Here is an 18,967-nt window from a genome sequence, read left to right as displayed (position 1 = left end):
CACACCATGGGACCACGCAGCCGTCATACCGCTCAGGAAGGAGACGTGTTCTGTCTCCTAGAGATGACGTACTTTGCTGCGAAAAGTCCAAATCAATCCCAGAACAACAGCAAAGGTCCTTGTGAAGATGCTGGGGAAACAGGTACAAAAGTATCTATATCCACAGTAAAACGAGTCCTATATCAACATAACCTGAAAGGCCGCTCAGTAAGGAAGAAGCCACTGCTCCAAAACCGCCATAAAAAAAGCCAGGCTACGGTTTGCAACTGCACAATGGGGACAAAGATCGTACTTTTTGGAGAATGTCCTCTGGTCTGATGAAACAAAAATAGAACTGTTTGGCCCTAATGACCATCGTTATGTTTGGAGGAGTAAGGGGGAGGCTTGCAAGCCGAAGCACAGGGAGGGGCAGCGTGAGGTAATACAGTGGGGGGGGGGGGGGTGCTTCTCAAATGTCATGTGTTCTTCGTCCTCACAAGAACGTACTCAAGAGAATGTCCTCAGAGAATGCACTCGGAGCATGAGAGTGTGGAGTATGCATATTGAGAAACACCCACAGTTTGTCCTCCTGTGTGCATACATCTGACAATGCTCAGGGGTCAGATTTCGAACTTCATTATTTAAAAACATAAAATACGGTCAAAAACCTCCATAACGTCAAAAAGGAGAAAATAGTGATTTCTCCCTACTAGGGGCATCATGACATAACATTTGCACACACACCACCTGAACCCCAAAATAAATTACATTTGGTAAACACAAACTCTGCCATCTGATGCCATGGCAACCATGAATAACCATCATCACTAGGCCAGAGAGAGAGACAACAGATAGGGAAATATGGAGAGAGAAAGAGGGGGAGAAAGAGAGCGAGAGGGGAAGAGCATCAAAGCACGAGCCCAGTAACAGGGACTTCTCCACAATACAAGAGTCAGCTTGTGTATGCTACGCTGCCATTCACACACACCAAGTTGAACTTGGACAGGTAGGTGTGAATGGGAGGCACACACACAGACCCAGAATTTCACAGCTCTCTTCCACACACACAGGTTGTAAAAGATTCCTGAGTGTCCTCCGCCTGCATGGGCCACTCAGGTACAGTGCCTTGGTGTTTTCCCTATTTTGTTGCATTGCAACCTGTAATTTAAATAGATTTTTATTTGGATTTCATGTAATGGACAGACAAAATAGTCCAAATTGGTGAAGTGAATTTTTTTGTTGCTTTTTTCAAAAAATTCTATAAATTTGAAACTGAAAAGTGGTGCGTGCATATGTATTCACTCCCTTTGCTATGAAGCCCCTAAATAAGATCTGGTGCAACTAATTACCTTCAGAAGTCACATTATTTAAGTCCACCTGTGTGCAATATATACACACACCTATTCTGAAAGGCCCCAGAGTCTGCAACACCACTAAGCAAGGGGCAACACCACTAAGCAAGCGGCACCATGAAGACCAAGGAGCTCTCCAAACAGGTCAGGGACAAAGTTGTGGAGAAGTACAGATCAGGGTTGGGTTATAAAGAAATATCAGAAACTTTGAACATCCCACAGAGCACCATTAAATCCATTTTTTTTTATTATTTTTTTATAATATGGCACCACAACAAACCTGCCAAGAGAGGGCCGCCCACCAAAACTCACAGACCAGGCAAGGAGGACATTAATCAGAGCCAACAAAGAGACCAAAGATAACCCTGAAGGAGCTGCAAAGCTCCACAGCGGAGATAGGATTATTTACATTTACATTTAAGTCATTTAGCAGACGCTCTTATCCAGAGCGACTTACAAATTGGAAAGTTCATACATATTCATCCTGGTCCCCCCGTGGGGAATGAACCCACAACCCTGGCGTTGCAAGCGCCATGCTCTACCAACTGAGCCACACGGGACTGTTGTCCAAAGGACCACTTTAAGCCGTACACTCCACAGAGCTGGGCTTTACGGAAGAGTAGCCGGGGAAAAAACCATTGCTTAAAGAAAGAAATAAGTAAACACGTTTGGTGTTAGCCAAAAGGCATGTGGGAGACTCCCCACACATATGGAAGAAGGTACTCTGGTCAAATGAAACTAAAATTGAGCTTTTTGGCCATAAAGAAAAACACTTTGTCTGGTGCAAACCCAACACCTCTCATCACCCTGAGAACACCATCCTCACAGTGAAGCATGGTGGTGGCAGCATCATCATGATGTGGGGAAGGAATGGATGGCACTAAATACAGAGATATTGAGGGAAACCTGTTTCAGTCTTCCAGAGATTTGAGACTGGGACAGAGGTTCACCTTCCAGCAGGACAATGACCCTAAGCATACTGCTAAAGCAACACTCGAGTGGTTTAAGGGGAAACATTTAAATGTCTTGGAATGGCCTAGTCAAAGCCCAGACCTCAATCCAATAGGGAATCTGTAGTCTGACTTAAAGATTGCTGTACACCAGCGGAAACCATCCAGCTTGAATGAGCTGGAGCAGTTTTGCCTAGAAGAATGGACAAAACTCCCAGTGGCTAGATGTGCCAAGCTTATAGAGACATACCCCAAGAGATTTGCAGCTGTAATTGCTGCCAAAGGTGGCTCTACAAAGTATTGACTTCGGTGGGGTGAATAGTTATGCATGCTCAAGTTCTGTTCTTTTGTCTTATTTCTTGTTTGTTTCACCAAAATTATTTTGCATCTTCAAAGTGGTAGGCACGTTGTGTAAATCAAATGATACAACCCACCCAAAAAATCTATTGTAATTCCAGATTGTAAGGCAACAAAATAGGAAAAATGCCAAGGAGGGTGAATACTTTCGCAAGACACTGTAGCAGAAGGGTTTATAAAACAAAGAGGACAGTTAGAAAAGGGAAACACAATCATCACATTCACTCAACCTGAACAGTCCYGTCTCGCTGAGCTGGGCTGACTAACTGTTTTCAACCAGTTTTCCACTTTCCTCAAACTCTGTTTTGTGAACTCATGGATATCTTGAAGTTAAAATAACACCAAGTGTGGTTTGGTTAGAGCCTAAGGGCAATTTCTCTAGAAATAGCGATATAAAAAATTCCTTACCTTTGATGATGATATTCTGTTGGCACTCCAAAAGGTCCCAGTTACATCACAAATGGTCCTTTTGTTCGATAATGTCCTTCTTTATATCCATAAAAACTCAGTTTAGCTGGTGCGCTTCAGTCAATAATCCACCCAGTTTCCCTAATAAACTTTTCCAAACAAGTCAAACATCGTTTACAATCAAACCTTAGTTTATTTACGTATTAGGGTACCTATCAAATTTAAGACGGAGAATCGTTAGTCTTTACCGGAGAAAAATACCAAAGAACGCACTCTCTTCCACGCGCTTGGAAACACTACAGCCAAAATGGGAGCCACCTAGAAAAACTACAATTCATGGCTCATTTTTCCAATAACCAGCCTGAAACTCTTTCTAAAAGACTGTTGACATCTAGTGGAAGCCATAGGAACTGCAATCTGGGAGGACTTGGCCTTATAATAAAAGTGATAGCCATTGAAAATAGTGGTAGGCTGAAATTGTCTTTTTTKGGGGGGATGGTTTGTCCTTGGGGTTTCACCTGCCATATCAGTTTTGTTATACTCAGACATAAATTTTAACAGTTTTAGAAACGTTAGTGTTTTTTATCCAAATATACCAATTATATGCATATCCTAGCTTCTGGGCCTGAGTAACAGGCAGTTTACTTTGGGCATCCTTTTCATCTGGACGTAAAAATACTGCCCCCTACCCAAGAGAGGTTAAAGGTCTTGGGAAATGTTTTTACATTGTTACCCCTTTTCGTGATATCCAAATTGGTAGTTACAGTCTTGTCCCATCGCTGCAACACCCGTACGAACTCGGAAGAGGCGAAGGTCGAGAGCCATGCGTCCCTCGAAACACGAACCCGCCAAGCCGCACTGCTTCTTCACACACTGCTTGCAAAACCGGGAAGCCAGCCGCACCAGTGTCAGAGGAAACACTGTACACCTGGTGACTGGAGTCGCTAGAGCGCGATGGGACACCCGCCACAGGAGGTGGGATGGGACACCCGCCACACTGTACACCCGCCACAGGAGTCGCTAGACCGCGATGGGACAAGGACATCCCGGCCGGCCAAACCCTCCCCTAACCCGGACGACGTTGGGCCAATTGTGCGCCGCCTCATGGGTCTCCCGGTCGTGGCCCGGCTGCGACACAGTCCGGTATCCAACCCTGATCTGTAGTGACGCCGCTAGCTCTGCGATGCAGTGCCTTAGACTGCTGCGCCACTCGGGAGGCCCAAGGCCTTGTGAAAGTTAACCTGTTTAAAAGGTCTTACATCAACTCTCATGCATAGTTCAGTGTTACTAGCCTCGAAGTGCGCATAGAAGGTATTTACCTTGTATGGTAGGCTTGTGTCACTGGACAGTTCGCGGCTGGGTTTTCCATTGTAATCCGTGATAGTTTGCAAGCCCTGCCACATCGACTAGCGTCAGAGCCGGTGTAATAGGATTCGATCTTGGGCTTGTATTAATGTGTTGCCTGTTTGATGGTTTGTCGGAGGATGTAGCAGGATTTCTTATAAGCTTCTGGATTAGTGTCCCGATCCTTGAAAGCAGCATCTCTAGCCATAGCTCAGTGCGAATGTTGCCTGTAAACCATGGCTTCTGGTTGGGATATGTACGTACGATCCCTGTGGGGACAACGTCTTCAATGCACTTTTTAATATGGCTGGTGACTGATGTGGTAAACTCCTCAACATATTCCAGTCTGTGCTAGCGAAACAGTGATGTAGCTTAGCATCCGCTTCATCGGACCACTCCCGTATTGAGTACTAAGTATATTAAACAACTCAGTTTATAAGATGGGTTAACCTTCTGTATTTGGCAGCGCACAACTACACACCGACGGTTACAAAACTGGGTTCCTCTTGTTCTCTTCCTGTTTGAGTTTTTGCTTGTAAGCAGGAATCAGGAGTTATGGTTAGATTTTCCAAATGGAGGGCAAGGGAGAGCTTTGTATGTGTCTCTGTGTGTGGAGTAAAGGTGATCTAGGTGATGTCACTGGTGTCACATGCTGGTAGAAATAAGGTAAAAACAGATTTCAGTTTTCCTGCATTAGTCACCGACCATTAAGAGCCGCCTCTGGGTAAGCATTTTTTTGTTTGCTTATGGCCCTATACAGCTTGTTGAGTGTGGTCTTAGTGCCAGCATCGGTTTGTGGTGGTAAACAGACAGCTATGAAAAATATAGATGAAAAGTCTCTTGGTAAATGGTGTGGTCTACAGCTTATTGTGAGGTATTCGAACTCAGGCGAGCAGAACTTCGAGACTTCCTTAATATTAGAGATCACACATCAGTTGTTAACATAGACGCACACACCCTTCTCTGAGCTTCCCAGACACAACCGCTCTGTCCTGCCGACGTATAGAAAAAACAGCTAGATTTATATTAACCATGTCCTTGTACAGCCACGACTCAGAAAAACATAGGATATTACAGTTCAGATCACGTTGATAGGATAGTCTTGACAGAGCTCATCCAGTTTATTCTCCAGCGATTGCACGTCCGCCAATAGAACGGAGGGTAGAGGCAATAAGTCTCGCCAGGTATCCCGCACGCCGGCCTCTATAGCACCGCCTCCTCCTCCTCCTCTTTATTTGGAGTGTCGGGGATTTGGGCCTGGTCCACGATAGTCAATGTGTCTTTCGAACTCTGACTCATTGAAGTAGAAGTCGTCGTCCAAATCGAGGTTAGTGATAGCTGTTCTGATGTCCAGCAGCTCTTTTCGGTCATATGAAACAATAGCGGAAACATTATGTAGGAAAAAGTTAAGATCAGCGCAAAAAGATAAACAAAATAGCACAATTGGTCTGAAGCCCGTAAAACAGCCGCCATTCCCTCCGGTGCCATTATATTCAATTACCATGGAAACTTCTAGAATCTGTACATTCTGGAACACCACAAAATAATTATCATGGTTATTTCTAACAGTTTCGTCATGGACAACTAACTACACACTAAACAGAAATGTAGATAGACTGTTGAATCTAAAAACTCTTACTGCCCCATGATAAATTAAATGAAGATGAAATGTCATCGGAGAAAGTGCTGCGATCATTTGTTGTTCTGTAATCAAATCAGCATCCAAGATGTCATCCACTGAAAGAAAACAGAGAGGAGCTTAATGGCTGACTATCTGTGCAGGTTACCTCAGGCTACACCTAAAAGGTCAATTTAATATTTAATTTTCCCTGTTTTCCTCATTGAGAAGAGCATGGAAAAAGGCCTCTGCACTGAATTGCCAATTTACATGCAGCTTTTTAAATAGAAAAAAAACATTTGCAAACAGAAACGTTGATGGAAGAATCTATGTAAGAAGCTGGCTAGCTTTGAGTGGACTCTACTACAAAATTATTGTCTAGTTCTCAGTAGCTATTTCATGGCGCAGAACAGGGTACAGTGTTTGTATGTGGGTGTGGGTTGTGGTACTTATCCTACCCCCACTGGGGGGGGGTTACGTAACAAAGCGTGCCCTTTCACATTACGCTGCTCAAGGAAAGGGACCCTTGACTGCTCTGGGAGACAGGGTGCCCTTGTGAGTCCCACTGGACAGGAAGGAAATAGGTGAGAGGAATCTGGCGGCAACACAGCAGCCAACGCCCCCTCCTCCCTCAGTGTCCCTCCTTCCTCACTCTTTTTCTGTCTCTCCATCCACCCTCATTACGTCTTTTCTTTTTCTAATGTGTCTACTCTGTTGTTTATCACATATCCTTATGCCTAGTCTTCTTACCCCTATACATATTCTTACCCCTATACATACCCCTAACACTGCAGCTACTGACTCTGGAGCAGACCCTGTATATAGCTACTGACTCTGGAGCAGACCCTGTATATAGCTACTGACTCTGGAGCAGACCCTGTATATAGMTTACTTTTCTTGTGTTTTTATTTCTATTTCTCATATGTTTTTGTTCTACTTTACTTTATAGCACTACTGATATTGATTACAGGAAAGAGCTTGCAAGAAAGGCATTTCACTGTACTTGTGCACGTGACAAAACTTGAAACTTCATCCCCTCTCATTCCCTCCAAGCCCTACTCGAGCAGGACAAATGTCACCCCTAGACACTCATCTAAGGACTCAACCCCAAGTGACTTCACATAGACCTAGACCTAATAAAGGATTGAATAGGGAGGCCTGTAGCAATAGGCCTACAGTCTACCTGAACCTGCTATTTTGAGAGAGGGAGAGAGGGAGAGATGAATCACAGCCCAAGCTATAATAGACAGTAGTGATCTAAGGCCACATGCAGGCCTGGGGAGAGAACTAATCTACTCATATGACCATGGAGCCCTGGAATGCACAGCAGCTATGCAGCCAGGTTCTATGACCAGAGCAGTGGTGGTGGTTGGCACAGTTGGTTTGCATGACTAGATACTGTCCAATCCTGCCATGAAATGTCAGGTATAAAAAAAATCTATATAAAACTATGGCTGTGGATTGCTTTATCATGGTATTTTGATGTTGTATGACAGTTGGCCACTGACTGACTGTTTGAGATTCTGTGCCAGACATGTTGTGCCTTTGGCCAAAGGGCCAAACAACAATGGACTATTTTGAGTTGGCTTAAAAGATCAACAAAAAGCAGAAACACTCACACAACCCATATTCCAGTGATGGTCAAGGAAGGCAGACTAACAGGTAGTATGACCCAAAAAGACATGTCCTCTCCCTGCTCTGTCCCTCGGTCCCTCTGTTTCAGGAAATAGCCCTCTTCTTCTTTCTCCTCGTCCTTGGCCAAACTCGCACTCTCCTCTCATGGACTAGCATTTAACTCCAGGTAACTGGCAGCCGCATCTCAGCCGACGTGTTTGTGACTTGAAGGCGAGGAAAGGGAGTGAGTGGAGAGGCGACGTGTCCAGTCTGGAAAGAGGAAGAAGATAGGCTACTCAACATCACCATCATCGTGTTGTCACTATTGGCTATTATGAAATCTGGACAGATGAGTTAGGTATGGGTGACTATAGTCAACTGGTTAAACAGTGTAAACACACAAGATTACTTTTTCGACACTTTCGCAGCAATATATTAATTATTCAGTTAGCGGTTTGATGCTAAATTGCCTATCAACTCTAGCCAATTGTTACAGGAAATAAAGATAAGATAGATTCTCAGCATCTTACCGTTTCCCTTTTGGAAAGATTCGTTTTTTGCTCCCAACTTTCGTTTCACCTCACTCTCGTCTCGAGCGCCTATAGCAGCAACAGCTCTGTCAAAAAGGCATCTTTAAACGAGGCAAATCTCTCCTGTGTTTCTCACGAAAAATACCAACGGGTCAGTATATATTCGTTTTGAATATTTTGACAGTTAAGTCCCCCTTGTTCGTTTTTCTTCTTTGAATTGGACAATTAGTGTGTGTCTTTTCTGAGGGAACCGACGGTGTTTCGTGTATCTCCGTGGGGAGGTAGCTTTGTCAAAAATCATCAAAGCAGGCTTGCCAGCTGTTGAGCGCAACTCCTCCCCCATCGGGGAGACTGGGTACGTTCAATTTATCTCGCCCGGTTGGACAAGTGGTGCAGAAAACGACTGAATATCCAATGGCCACAAATGACGAACTCCGCTCACCGACGGTCGGGTGAACTAAATCAAGCGAACCTATTAGATTTCTCGCGCCCCCACATGCATCGATGTTCGAGCCTGCAGTTTAGCTCTGATTTGTTTGTTTGACTAATGCTTTGTTTGTTCGTTTGTTCCTGTTTTAAGAAAAATGGTTCTCCTCATTATTCTGTGAATTTAGGTCACACTGTTGACAACAGTCTGTTACTCAGTGTATTAACTAGGCCTACATCCCAATAACCGTTTTCGGCACGCATGTCTTGTGGTATATTTTTGACACCATGGTGCATCTCAATAGTCTGCCTGGAAAGTAGAACTTCTTGTCAAACCAAATAGGTGGCATGAAATAAACATAGCTTAGTAGAAGGTACACGATTGCGTCATATACATTACATCTAAATCCATAGAGAAACAATTTCAGCACTCATTCATCCATCTTCATGACTATTTCAAACCACAGGAGGTTGGTGGCACCTTCATTGGGGAGGGCAGGTTCATAGTAATGGCTGGAACGGAATCAATCAAATCAAACTTTATTTGTCACATGAGCCGAATACAACAAGTGTAAACATTACCGTGAAATGCTTACTTACAAGCCCTTAACCAACAGTGCAGTTCAAGAAGAATAAAATATTTACCAAGTAGGCTAAAGTAAAAAGTAATAATAAAAAGTAACAAGGAATAACAATAATGAGGCTATATACAAGGGGCACTGGTACCGAGTCAGTGTGCAGGGGTACAGGCTAGTTTGGGTAATCTGTACATGTAGTTGGGGGCGAAGTGACTATGAGTGAGTAGCAGCAGTGTACAAGGGGGGATCAATAATGTCAATTGTCTGGTGGCGATTTTATGAATTGTTCAGCAGTCTAATGGCTTGGGGGTAGAAGCTGTTAAGGAGCCTTTTGGTCCTAGACTTGGCGCTCCGGTACCGCTTGCTGTGCGGTAGAAAAGAAAACAGTCTATAACTTGGGTGACTGGAGTCTGACAATTTTACGGGCTTTCCTCTGACACCACCTGGTATAGAGGTCCTGGATGGCAGGAAGCTTGGCCCCAGTGATGTACTGGGCCGTTYGCACTACCCTCGCCTTACGGTCAGATGTCGAGCAGTTGCCATACCAGGCGGTGATGCAACCAGTCAGGATGCTCTTGATGGTGCAGCTGTAGAACCTTTTGAGGATCTGGGGACCCATGACAAATATTTTCAGTCTCCTGAGGGCGAAAAGGCTTTGTCGTGCCCTCTTCACGACTGTCTTGGTATGTTTTGACCATGATAGTTCGTTGGTGATGTGGACACCAAGGAACTTGAAACTCTCGACCCGCTCCACTACAGCCCCGTTGATGTTAATGGGGGCCTGTTCAGCCCGCCTTTTCCTGTAGTCCACGATCAGCTCCTTTGTCTTGCTCACATTGAGCGAGAGGTTCTTGTCCTGACGTATTGTTGCCTACTCTTACCACCTGGGGTTGGCTCGTCAGGAAGTACAGGATCCAGTTGCAGAGGGAGGTGTTTAGTCCCAGAGTCCTTAGCTTAGTGATGAGCTTCGTGGGCACTATGGTGTTGAACGCTGAGCTGAAGTCGATGAACAGCATTCTCACATAGGTGTTCCTTTTGTCCAGGTGAGAAAGGGCGGTGTGGAGTGCGATTGAGATTGTGTCATCTGTGGATCTGTTGGGGCGGTATGCAAATTGGAGTGGGTCTAGGGTGTCCGGGAGGATGCTGTTGATGTGAGCCATGACCAGCCTTTCAAAGCACTTCATGGCTACCGACGAGAGTGCCACGGGGCGGTAATCATTTAGGCAGGTTACCTTCGCTTCCTTGGGCACAGGGACTATGGTGGTCTGCTTGAAACATGTAGGTATTACAGACTCGGCCAGGGAGAGGTTGAAAATGTCAGTGAAGACACTTGACAGTTGGTCCGTGCATGCTTTGAGTGATATCGAACTCATCATCACTTGTGTTTGATATGCTTCCATTCACTCCATTCAAGGTTTCCAAAACGATCAATTCCCTTCAGTTAATCAAAATGAAGATCCGATGACTCCAACGCAATGTAAATGCATTGGTGTCAGCAGTGCAAGATTGAATGCATTTATACTGCCACCTAGTGCTTCGAAACCTCCTAAATTATTAATGAAAAACTGGTGCTTGGCTGTAAATTGAACCTTGCATTAAGTGTGTTTTTAGTATAACGTCAATACAGTTCTTTCTTAGATTCAAAAGCTATTTCATTTTATTTGTGATACATTTACAAGAACGGACAGTTAGAGAACATTGTCATTGCAACTCCATTGCAACACTAATTTGTAATTGTGTCACAAAACTGTCAGAGTACATTCCGACCCATCACTCATCTCAAAGCTTTCGCAACATTTTATTAGTATTTTCCTCTAATCAAAAACATGTTTTTTCACAATAAAACAACATTGTATCTCTCTGTAATTATTACAATGTAATTCATATATTGTAGTGACAGCATTAACCAAATATCCACACTTTATAATTTTTTTTATTTTTATTTCAACTTTATTTAACCAGGTAGGCCAGTTGAGAACAAGTTCTCATTTACAACTGTGACCTGGCCAAGATAAAGCAAAGCAGTGCAACACAAACAACAACAGAGAGTTACACATGGAATAAACAAACGTACAGTCAATAACACAATAGAAAAAGTATATTTACAGTGTGTGCAAATGGCGTAAGGAGGTAAGGCAATAAATAATAATGAGCATCAATACTTTTAAATTTCATACAATATGCTTGTATAACCTCCCTGTATGTAAGCATACAACTACAAGAAGGTTGGACCTTTATGGCACAGATTTAGTGAGATTTCTCTGAAACCGTAGGATCACTGGTTCAAGACCTCCCTTCAGCTGTTCCCACTAAAGCCCCACACACTGAAGGCAGAGGTGGAAAAAGTATCCACATAAAGGTACCATAATAGAAAATGACTCAAGTAAAAGTGAAAGTTACCCAGTAAAATACTACTTGAGAAAAAGCAAAGTATTTGGTTTTAAATAAAGTTAAGTATCAAAAGTAAATGTAATTGCTAAAATATACTTATGTATCCAACACTCAGACATAATTTACAAATGCAAGATCTGAGGCAGTAGGGATGACCAGGGATATTCTTTTGATACGTGCGTGAATTTGACCATTTTYCTGTCCTAAGCATTCAAAATGTCACAAGTACTTTTGCATGTCAGGGAAAATGTATGGAGTAAAAAGTACATTATTTATTTAGGAATGTAGTGAAGTAAAAGTTGTCCAAAATATAAATAGTAAAGTACAGATACCCCCAAAAACTACTTAAGTAGTACTTTCAATTATATTTACACCACTGACTGAAGGCAGGGTAGAGATGCTCTATGAAAGTGGTCTGTACTTTGTGAGGGAGGTTCAAGCTATCAGATACACTGTAAAATGCCAGAGACCCATTTTTCTGGTCCACATACACTCCTCCCCTTGACATCCTGGGCTTGGCTATATCTGTGCTTTGGTTCTTGTGCACGAAGGAGTATTTGTCCTCAGAGCAGTACAGGCTCCAGGACTTGTCATTCCACCCCAGGCTGCATGCTGTTGCCCTTGCGGTTGATGCTTTGGTAGGTGATGGTGATGTCTGTATCTGTTCCTCTCCAGTCCACCTCCCAGTAGCAGTGACTCCTTGACAAACCCTCCTCACACAGGGGCTGGGATTGAAGAGAATTGAATTAGTTGCATTAATTGAATACGAGTCTGACCATCCACCAATCCAACCACCATATATCATAAAGCACTATGAGTGCTTTGAAAAATATTATCCGAAACCCCTGTCCTTTCCTAGTCTGGCATGTGACGTCATCACACCTGAGCCCTCAGAGTAGTTTGGTCAAGGTCAGCTCGTCACATATAGGTGCCAAACAAACAAGCCACAAAATGCCACAGCCAAAATTCAAGTGTGTCTGTGTGGAGAGTCTCCTCGATGAATGGGGGAAAGGTGTATTTATCCCCGGGACACACCCGAGCCCAGGTGTGTCCTGGGGATAAATACACCGTTCCCCCATATATTGAGGAGACTCCACGCAGACACACTGTTGGATTTTGGCTGTGGCATTTTGTGGCTTGTTTGTTTGCTTTGGCACCATTCAACACCCTTCATTATCACCATCTATGCACGCAACAGAGCCCAGGAAAACAAGAGCAGAGAGAAAGAATTCGGCAGACAGAGTGGGAGGGTCGTTGCATATTCAGGGGGAAGTAGCCCCAAACAGGACATGAACACAGGACCCTGAGACTGTCAATCCAACACTTAACCTTTACGCCAGGAGGTTTCAACCAGATAGACCAAACAAGGCCCTACATCAGAGGAACTACCAGTGTAATATGCAGTGTAATTATGCTGTTGCTTCCTTATAGTTGCCTATAGGAATAATGACTGTAATACAAGTTCCAGTTTTCTCTTATTTTTACACATGATTAGTTGTCAATGTTCGTTTAATCATAAATGTTCTGTGTTTTTCCACCACTGGGTGTAGCAACACCTTCATGTGTTCATATTAGTTTTATTTTACCAGGTAACTTGACTGAGAACACATTCTCATTTACAGCAACAACCTGGGGAATAGTTACAGGGGAGAATAGGGGGGATGAATGAGCCAATTGAAAGCTGTGGAGGATCAGGTGGCCATGAGGGTCAGATTGGGAATTTAACCAGGACACCAGGGTTAATACTCCTACTCTTACGATAAGTGCCATGGGATCTTTAGTGACCACAGAGATTCAGTCCCCCTGTTTAACGTCCCATCCGAAAGACGGCACCCTACACAGGGCAATGTCCCCAATGGAGCATTGGGATATTTTTTCCTCCTACTGGCCCTCCAACACCACTTCCAGCAGCATCTGGTCTCCCATCCAGGTACCAACCCTGATTAGCTTCAGAGGCAGATTATCTAGTAGTAGTTTACATTACTTCATCCAGTAAGCATAACATAATTTACTTTGATTCCTATTCTACGGAAATAGTGGGAATGAATACAAACGTATTGTGATGAAACAGCAGGGAGCAGGTCTCGAACCCTCGACCTTCGAGCACGAGGTCCGGCGCGCTATCGACTGTGCCGCAAAAGCATGCTCGTGCGGCAGAGTCGTTTTCCGCGGTTATAAACCCAGGGTCGTTACAGTATCATCATATTCTCCTTTTATTAGCCATATGCAGAATGTCATTCACCTATTTACCCTCTACATAGGGAAGTAACATTTTTTGCCTGCTGCACAGATCCAATGGACGATCTACATTTTTAGCAGACGCTTTAAACCAGCGCAATTTACAGTAGTGAGTGCATACGTCTTCATACTTTTTTTCTATGGGAATCGAAGCCACAAAACTGGCATCGCAAGCGCCATGCTCTACCAACAGCCACACGGGATCTAATCTAAATCCTGGTTAAATTGTGTTTAGGAGCATTTAAAATGTTTCTCAATGGTTAAAATAGGAAGAAATATATGTCATTGTTGTGAAAATGTGTGTGTGTGTTAAATTTATTATCATATAGAAAATATTGAATTACTACGTTATATTACGGTAACTTCCCTATCGTGGACAGAACGTGTTATTCACATTAGACAGAACGTGTTATTAAACAGAACGTGTTATTCACATTACACAGATTAACGTTTTCACCACACGTGAATTACAGGAAATACACATCGTTTTTACCTCAGATTGGTGATTTTAGCATTAACGCTTATAGTCATCCCGATCTCCCAAAATCTATTGTTTAAAACAGATCATTATCTTTCGTTTAGTACAAGTGTTTTTGTCATACGCGCCAGTCGGTAGTGGGACTAAAGAACGTAACTATCATGTTGAAAACACCGTGGGTTGAATAAATTCGGGCGCTCCGCCCATTAAAGTATCTGGCCTCACATGAATTCATGGATTTGAGGGTTAAACTATAATTAAAATGAAAACCAACCCCTGTCGCTAGTTACAAATCGATGTGAGGTGGTGATTCGTTTAAATTATCCAGTCAAACGGTGTTTTGTTTCCTTTTCCGTATTGGCCATCTACCGAAATCATTTTCTCACAGATATATAAATTGATAAATGGCAACGACAGGTGATCATATATCGACAGACATGTAGGTTTGTTGTCTGTTAGAAGAGCGCAAACGGTACATGTCGCCGCGTTTATTGTCCCACTTCCATTGATTTCAATACAATATTGATGTGAGTGATTCAATTGTGATTCTATTGATTACAGTAGAACAGTGACCGCTTTGTAAATATTGGTGCATGTCCAGTTTAGAAGGTACTAATTTAGCAAAATACAAAATAATCTGAACATAAGTGTGACGTGTGTGTAGGGAGTATCTTTTATTTATTGGTCTTCAAAATATCGTAATTTATTTCAGCATATTGATCATGAATTTGGGCATCTAAAACCAGTCTTTTGACACTCGGCCATAAAGCAAAAAGCCACGACAACAGGAAGCAGCAACAGTAACGTTATCATTTTCAATGTATGTTTTAGGAATATGAATGGTACTTTTAAAATAATTATACTACAGGATTCTACTTTATCAGGTAAAAACTACTGAATGAGACCAACAATGTGGGGGTTTTGATGCCAGCAGCCCTGATGCCATCAGGGCTACCTGCCATCACATCTGGGCATCATCAGACAAGGTCATTCTCAAAACGGTTTAATAAAATGTCATATTGCATTCCGTCTTTGTTTTTCATTCAGTTAAGCCTGTGCTCGATTGAACTATTAGATGGTATTCACCTAACCTGTTCTGCAGATACACAGAATATATATTTTATGCCAGCAGCATACCACCCTGCATACCACTGCTGGCTTGCTTCTGAAGCTAAGCAGGGTTGGTCCTGGTCAGTCCCTGGATGGGAGACCAGGTGCTGCTGGAAGTGGTGTTGGAGGGCCAGTAGGAGGCACTCTTTCCTCTGGTCTAAACAAAGATCCCAATGCCCCAAGGCAGTGATTGGGGACACTGCTCTGTGTAGGGTGCCGTCTTTCGGATGGGACGTTAAACGGGTGTCCTGACTCTCTGAGGTCATTAAAAGATCCCATGGCACTTATCGTAAGAGTAGGGGTGTTAACCCCGGTGTCCTGGCTAAATTCCCAAATCTTGCCCTCAACCATCACGGTCACCTAATAATCCCCAGTTTACAATTGGCTCATTCATCCCCCTCCTCTCCCCTGTAACTATTCCCCAGGTCGTTGCTGCAAATAGAGAACGTGTTCTCAGTCAACTTACCTCTGGTAAAAAAAAAAAATAAAAAAATATCTGACACACTGGTTTCAATGCCAGTTTCATCCATCTGCCAATGGGAGCATATTTCCTCCAAATGAACATGAGGTGTTTGCTGTTACAGGAGACAGGGCACAAATGTAAATGGACACTGTTATTGAATAGAAAAACGGGTTAAAATGACTCATATTTCTGTAAGTCTTGTCTTTTTTTTGTCTTGGATTTTTAAGAACCCACTTGACTGACTCCACAGCCTGGCAAAGGTCTGTCCACTCTTCACTCACTGATCAATCCTCTGCTGAGACTTCACTAGGGTGACCCCAGCTGTTTCCGTAGGGGACAAACGTTTCACAATGTTTTAGGAACAATCAACATATGAACCAGGACTATGATGGATGTTCATAATGTCTTATGTAGCTGTTATAAAGGCTATATGAAAGGATAATTAGGGAGAGTGTATAAAAGGCTAGCTTCAGACAGCTGTTCCAAGGGAGGACGCCCCGGGCTAGAATATCTGTCTAGCCTTTTATACAGGTAGACTAGAACACGGTTGTTACCAAAACTAATTAGTTTGTTTCTCAATCCTCTCAGTGCCAGCCAGCACAGTGTTGTGGTCTTGTGTTAGTCCATCATGCAGAGAACACAGACTGAGTCTGGTCGGTGGGGCAGAACACCTCCAGCAGCTTTTCGTGCTGGGCACATATCTTCTCTCATCTGTCAATGTGCCCTTAAAGCAAAGCACTTAACCCTAAACTGTTCATGTAAGTTGCTCTGGATAAGAGCACTGCTAAATGACGTAGATGTAAATGTCTCACAGTGGAGGCCAGGCACATGTCTCACAGTGGAGGCCAGGACATGTCTCACAGGGTAGGAGACTGCACATGTCTCCACAGAGGAGGCCAGACACAGTGTCCACAGTAGGAGGCCTGGACACATGTCTCACAGTAGGAGGCCAGACACATGTCTCACAGTAGGAGGCCAGGCACATGTCTCAAGTAGGAGGGCCCAGGGCCACATGTCTCAACAGTAGGGAGGCCAGGCACATGTCTCACAGTAGGAGGCCTGGCACATGTCTCACGATAGGAGGCCTGGCACATGTCTCCACAAGATAGGAGGCCTGGCACATGTCTCACAGTAGGAGGCTGGCACATGGTCTCAACAGTAGGAGGCCTGGCACATGTCTCACAGTAGGAGACCTGGCACATGTCTCACAGTAGGAGGCCAGGCACATGTCTCACAGTAGGAGGCCAGGCACATGTCTCACAGTAGGAGGCCAGGCACATGTCTCACAGTAGGAGGCCTGGCACATGTCTCACAGTAGGAGACCTGGCACATGCCTCACAGTAGGAGACCTGACATATGTCTCACAGTAGGAGGCCAGGCACATGCCTCACAGTAGGAGGCCTGACGTATGTCTCACAGTAGGAGACCTGGCACAGCAGACAGGACTTCACAGCCTTCAGAAGAGAAAGAAAACACAGGTTTTATATAATGCTCTTCCAGGACCCCAAAACACTTTACAATATAGAACCCCCAAAAATTAACAAAACAATGTCAAACAATGTTAAGATTAAACAATTTCAAACCTTCTGTTTTTACATGGTGCAGAAGTCACACAGAATGTCAGCGGTGTAAAGTACTTAAGTAAAAATACTTTAAAGTATTTAAAATACTTTAAAATACTACTTTACAATTTTTACAACTTTTACCTCACTACATTCCTTAAGAAAATAATGTACTTTTTGCCCCATACATTTATCCTGACACCCAAAGGTACTCGTTACATTTTGAATGCTTAGCAGGACAGGACAATGGTCCAATTCATGCACTTATCAAGAGAACATCCATGGTCATCCCTACTGCCTATGATCTGGCATTTGTAAATGATGTATGAGTGTTTGAGTTTGCGCCTGGCTATCTGTTAAAATAATATTTTTAATTATTTATTATTTTACTTTTGATACTTAAGTATATTTAAAACCAAATACTTTTAGACTTTTACTCAAGTAGTATTTAACAGAGTGACTTTCACTTTTACTTGATTCATTTTCTATTAAGGTATTTTTACTTTTACTCAAGTATGACAATTGGGTACCTTTTCCACCACTGCAGAGCATCGCTTGGCTTGGAGGCTTTGGGCTGAGCATGGGAACGCAGGGTAGTGGAGCGCCGTTGGGCCTTCCCATCCAACATACTGTACTTGGTGGTAACGTCCAGATCCAAGGTGCTGGCACTATGCGACATCTCTCCTGGGACAAGTAGTAGTCAGAGCCACAGGTAGGACTAAAGGTGAGGTCCTCAGGTAGATGAGATGGTGCTAATTTAAAGGTGGTGTCAGAGGTTAAAAGTGAGGTCTAAAGATGAAGTTAACAGGTAAAAGTGAGACCCACATGTAAAAATATAAAGTTGAGTTTCCACAGGTAAATGAGGTAAGATCCACTGGTAAATTAGGTGAGGTCAGCAGGTGAAGAATGTTCACGTGTGTAGGAGATGGGATCCGTTGGTAAAAGTGAGATCTACAGACAGAGAGATGTTGACGGTTGGTTTCAGTGAAACTGTGTGACTGGAGTATATGTGTTCAAGAGAGAACATCTAATGAAGTCTGGTCTCTGGGTTAAACCAGTCCTCCTGTTTGGACGTTTAAAGGCTGGGGAGGTTTGGCACTACACTACACCACACTGCAAAGGTTCTGTCTTTGACAAAAAGACAGATGAGGAATTTACACCAGATTCAACCACAAGATAGACACTAAAGCAAGGTGGTATTTTACAAAGCAGGATCAAGAAGTTGGCCAGCTTACTTTTATAAACACCTAGAAATAACTTCCTTTGACTGTTTGCAAATGAAGAAGCCAAAGTTCCATATACTGAGATAATCTGGCAATTATTCATTGCCCAATTACAATTTACAAATGATAGGAAACTGATCTACTCTCTTAGAAAAAGGGTTCCAAACGGGTTCTTCGGCTGTCCCCATAGGAGAACCCGTTTTGATTCCAGGTAGAACCCTTTTGGGTTTCACGTAGAACCCTCTGTGGAAAGAGTTCTACATGGAACCCAAAATAGTTCTACCTGGAACCAATAGGGTTGAACCTGGAACCAAAAAGGGTTCTTCAACGGGTTCTCCTATAGGGA

The 18,967-nt window shown here is 43.4% G+C and overlaps 1 protein-coding gene across 1 annotated transcript in view; it reads right to left on the bottom strand.

The window, feature by feature from the left end:
* LOC111951897 (transmembrane protein 150A-like) overlaps positions 1–8,569 on the bottom strand; it is a 59,903-nt gene extending 51,334 nt beyond the window's left edge. The window contains exons 1-2 of the mRNA XM_023970217.2: positions 8,153–8,569; positions 7,628–7,892 (exon numbers count right to left, since the gene is read on the bottom strand). Coding sequence (XP_023825985.1) covers positions 7,628–7,692 — 65 coding nt within the window. The 5' untranslated portion in view covers positions 7,693–7,892; positions 8,153–8,569. The remainder of the gene's footprint in view (positions 1–7,627; positions 7,893–8,152) is intronic.
* Positions 8,570–18,967: the final 10,398 nt, after the last annotated feature.

This window comes from Salvelinus sp. IW2-2015, linkage group LG25 (assembly GCF_002910315.2).
Source record: "Salvelinus sp. IW2-2015 linkage group LG25, ASM291031v2, whole genome shotgun sequence".
Lineage (NCBI taxonomy): Eukaryota > Metazoa > Chordata > Actinopteri > Salmoniformes > Salmonidae > Salvelinus > Salvelinus sp. IW2-2015.
This window is presented reverse-complemented; position numbering and strand designations above follow the sequence as displayed.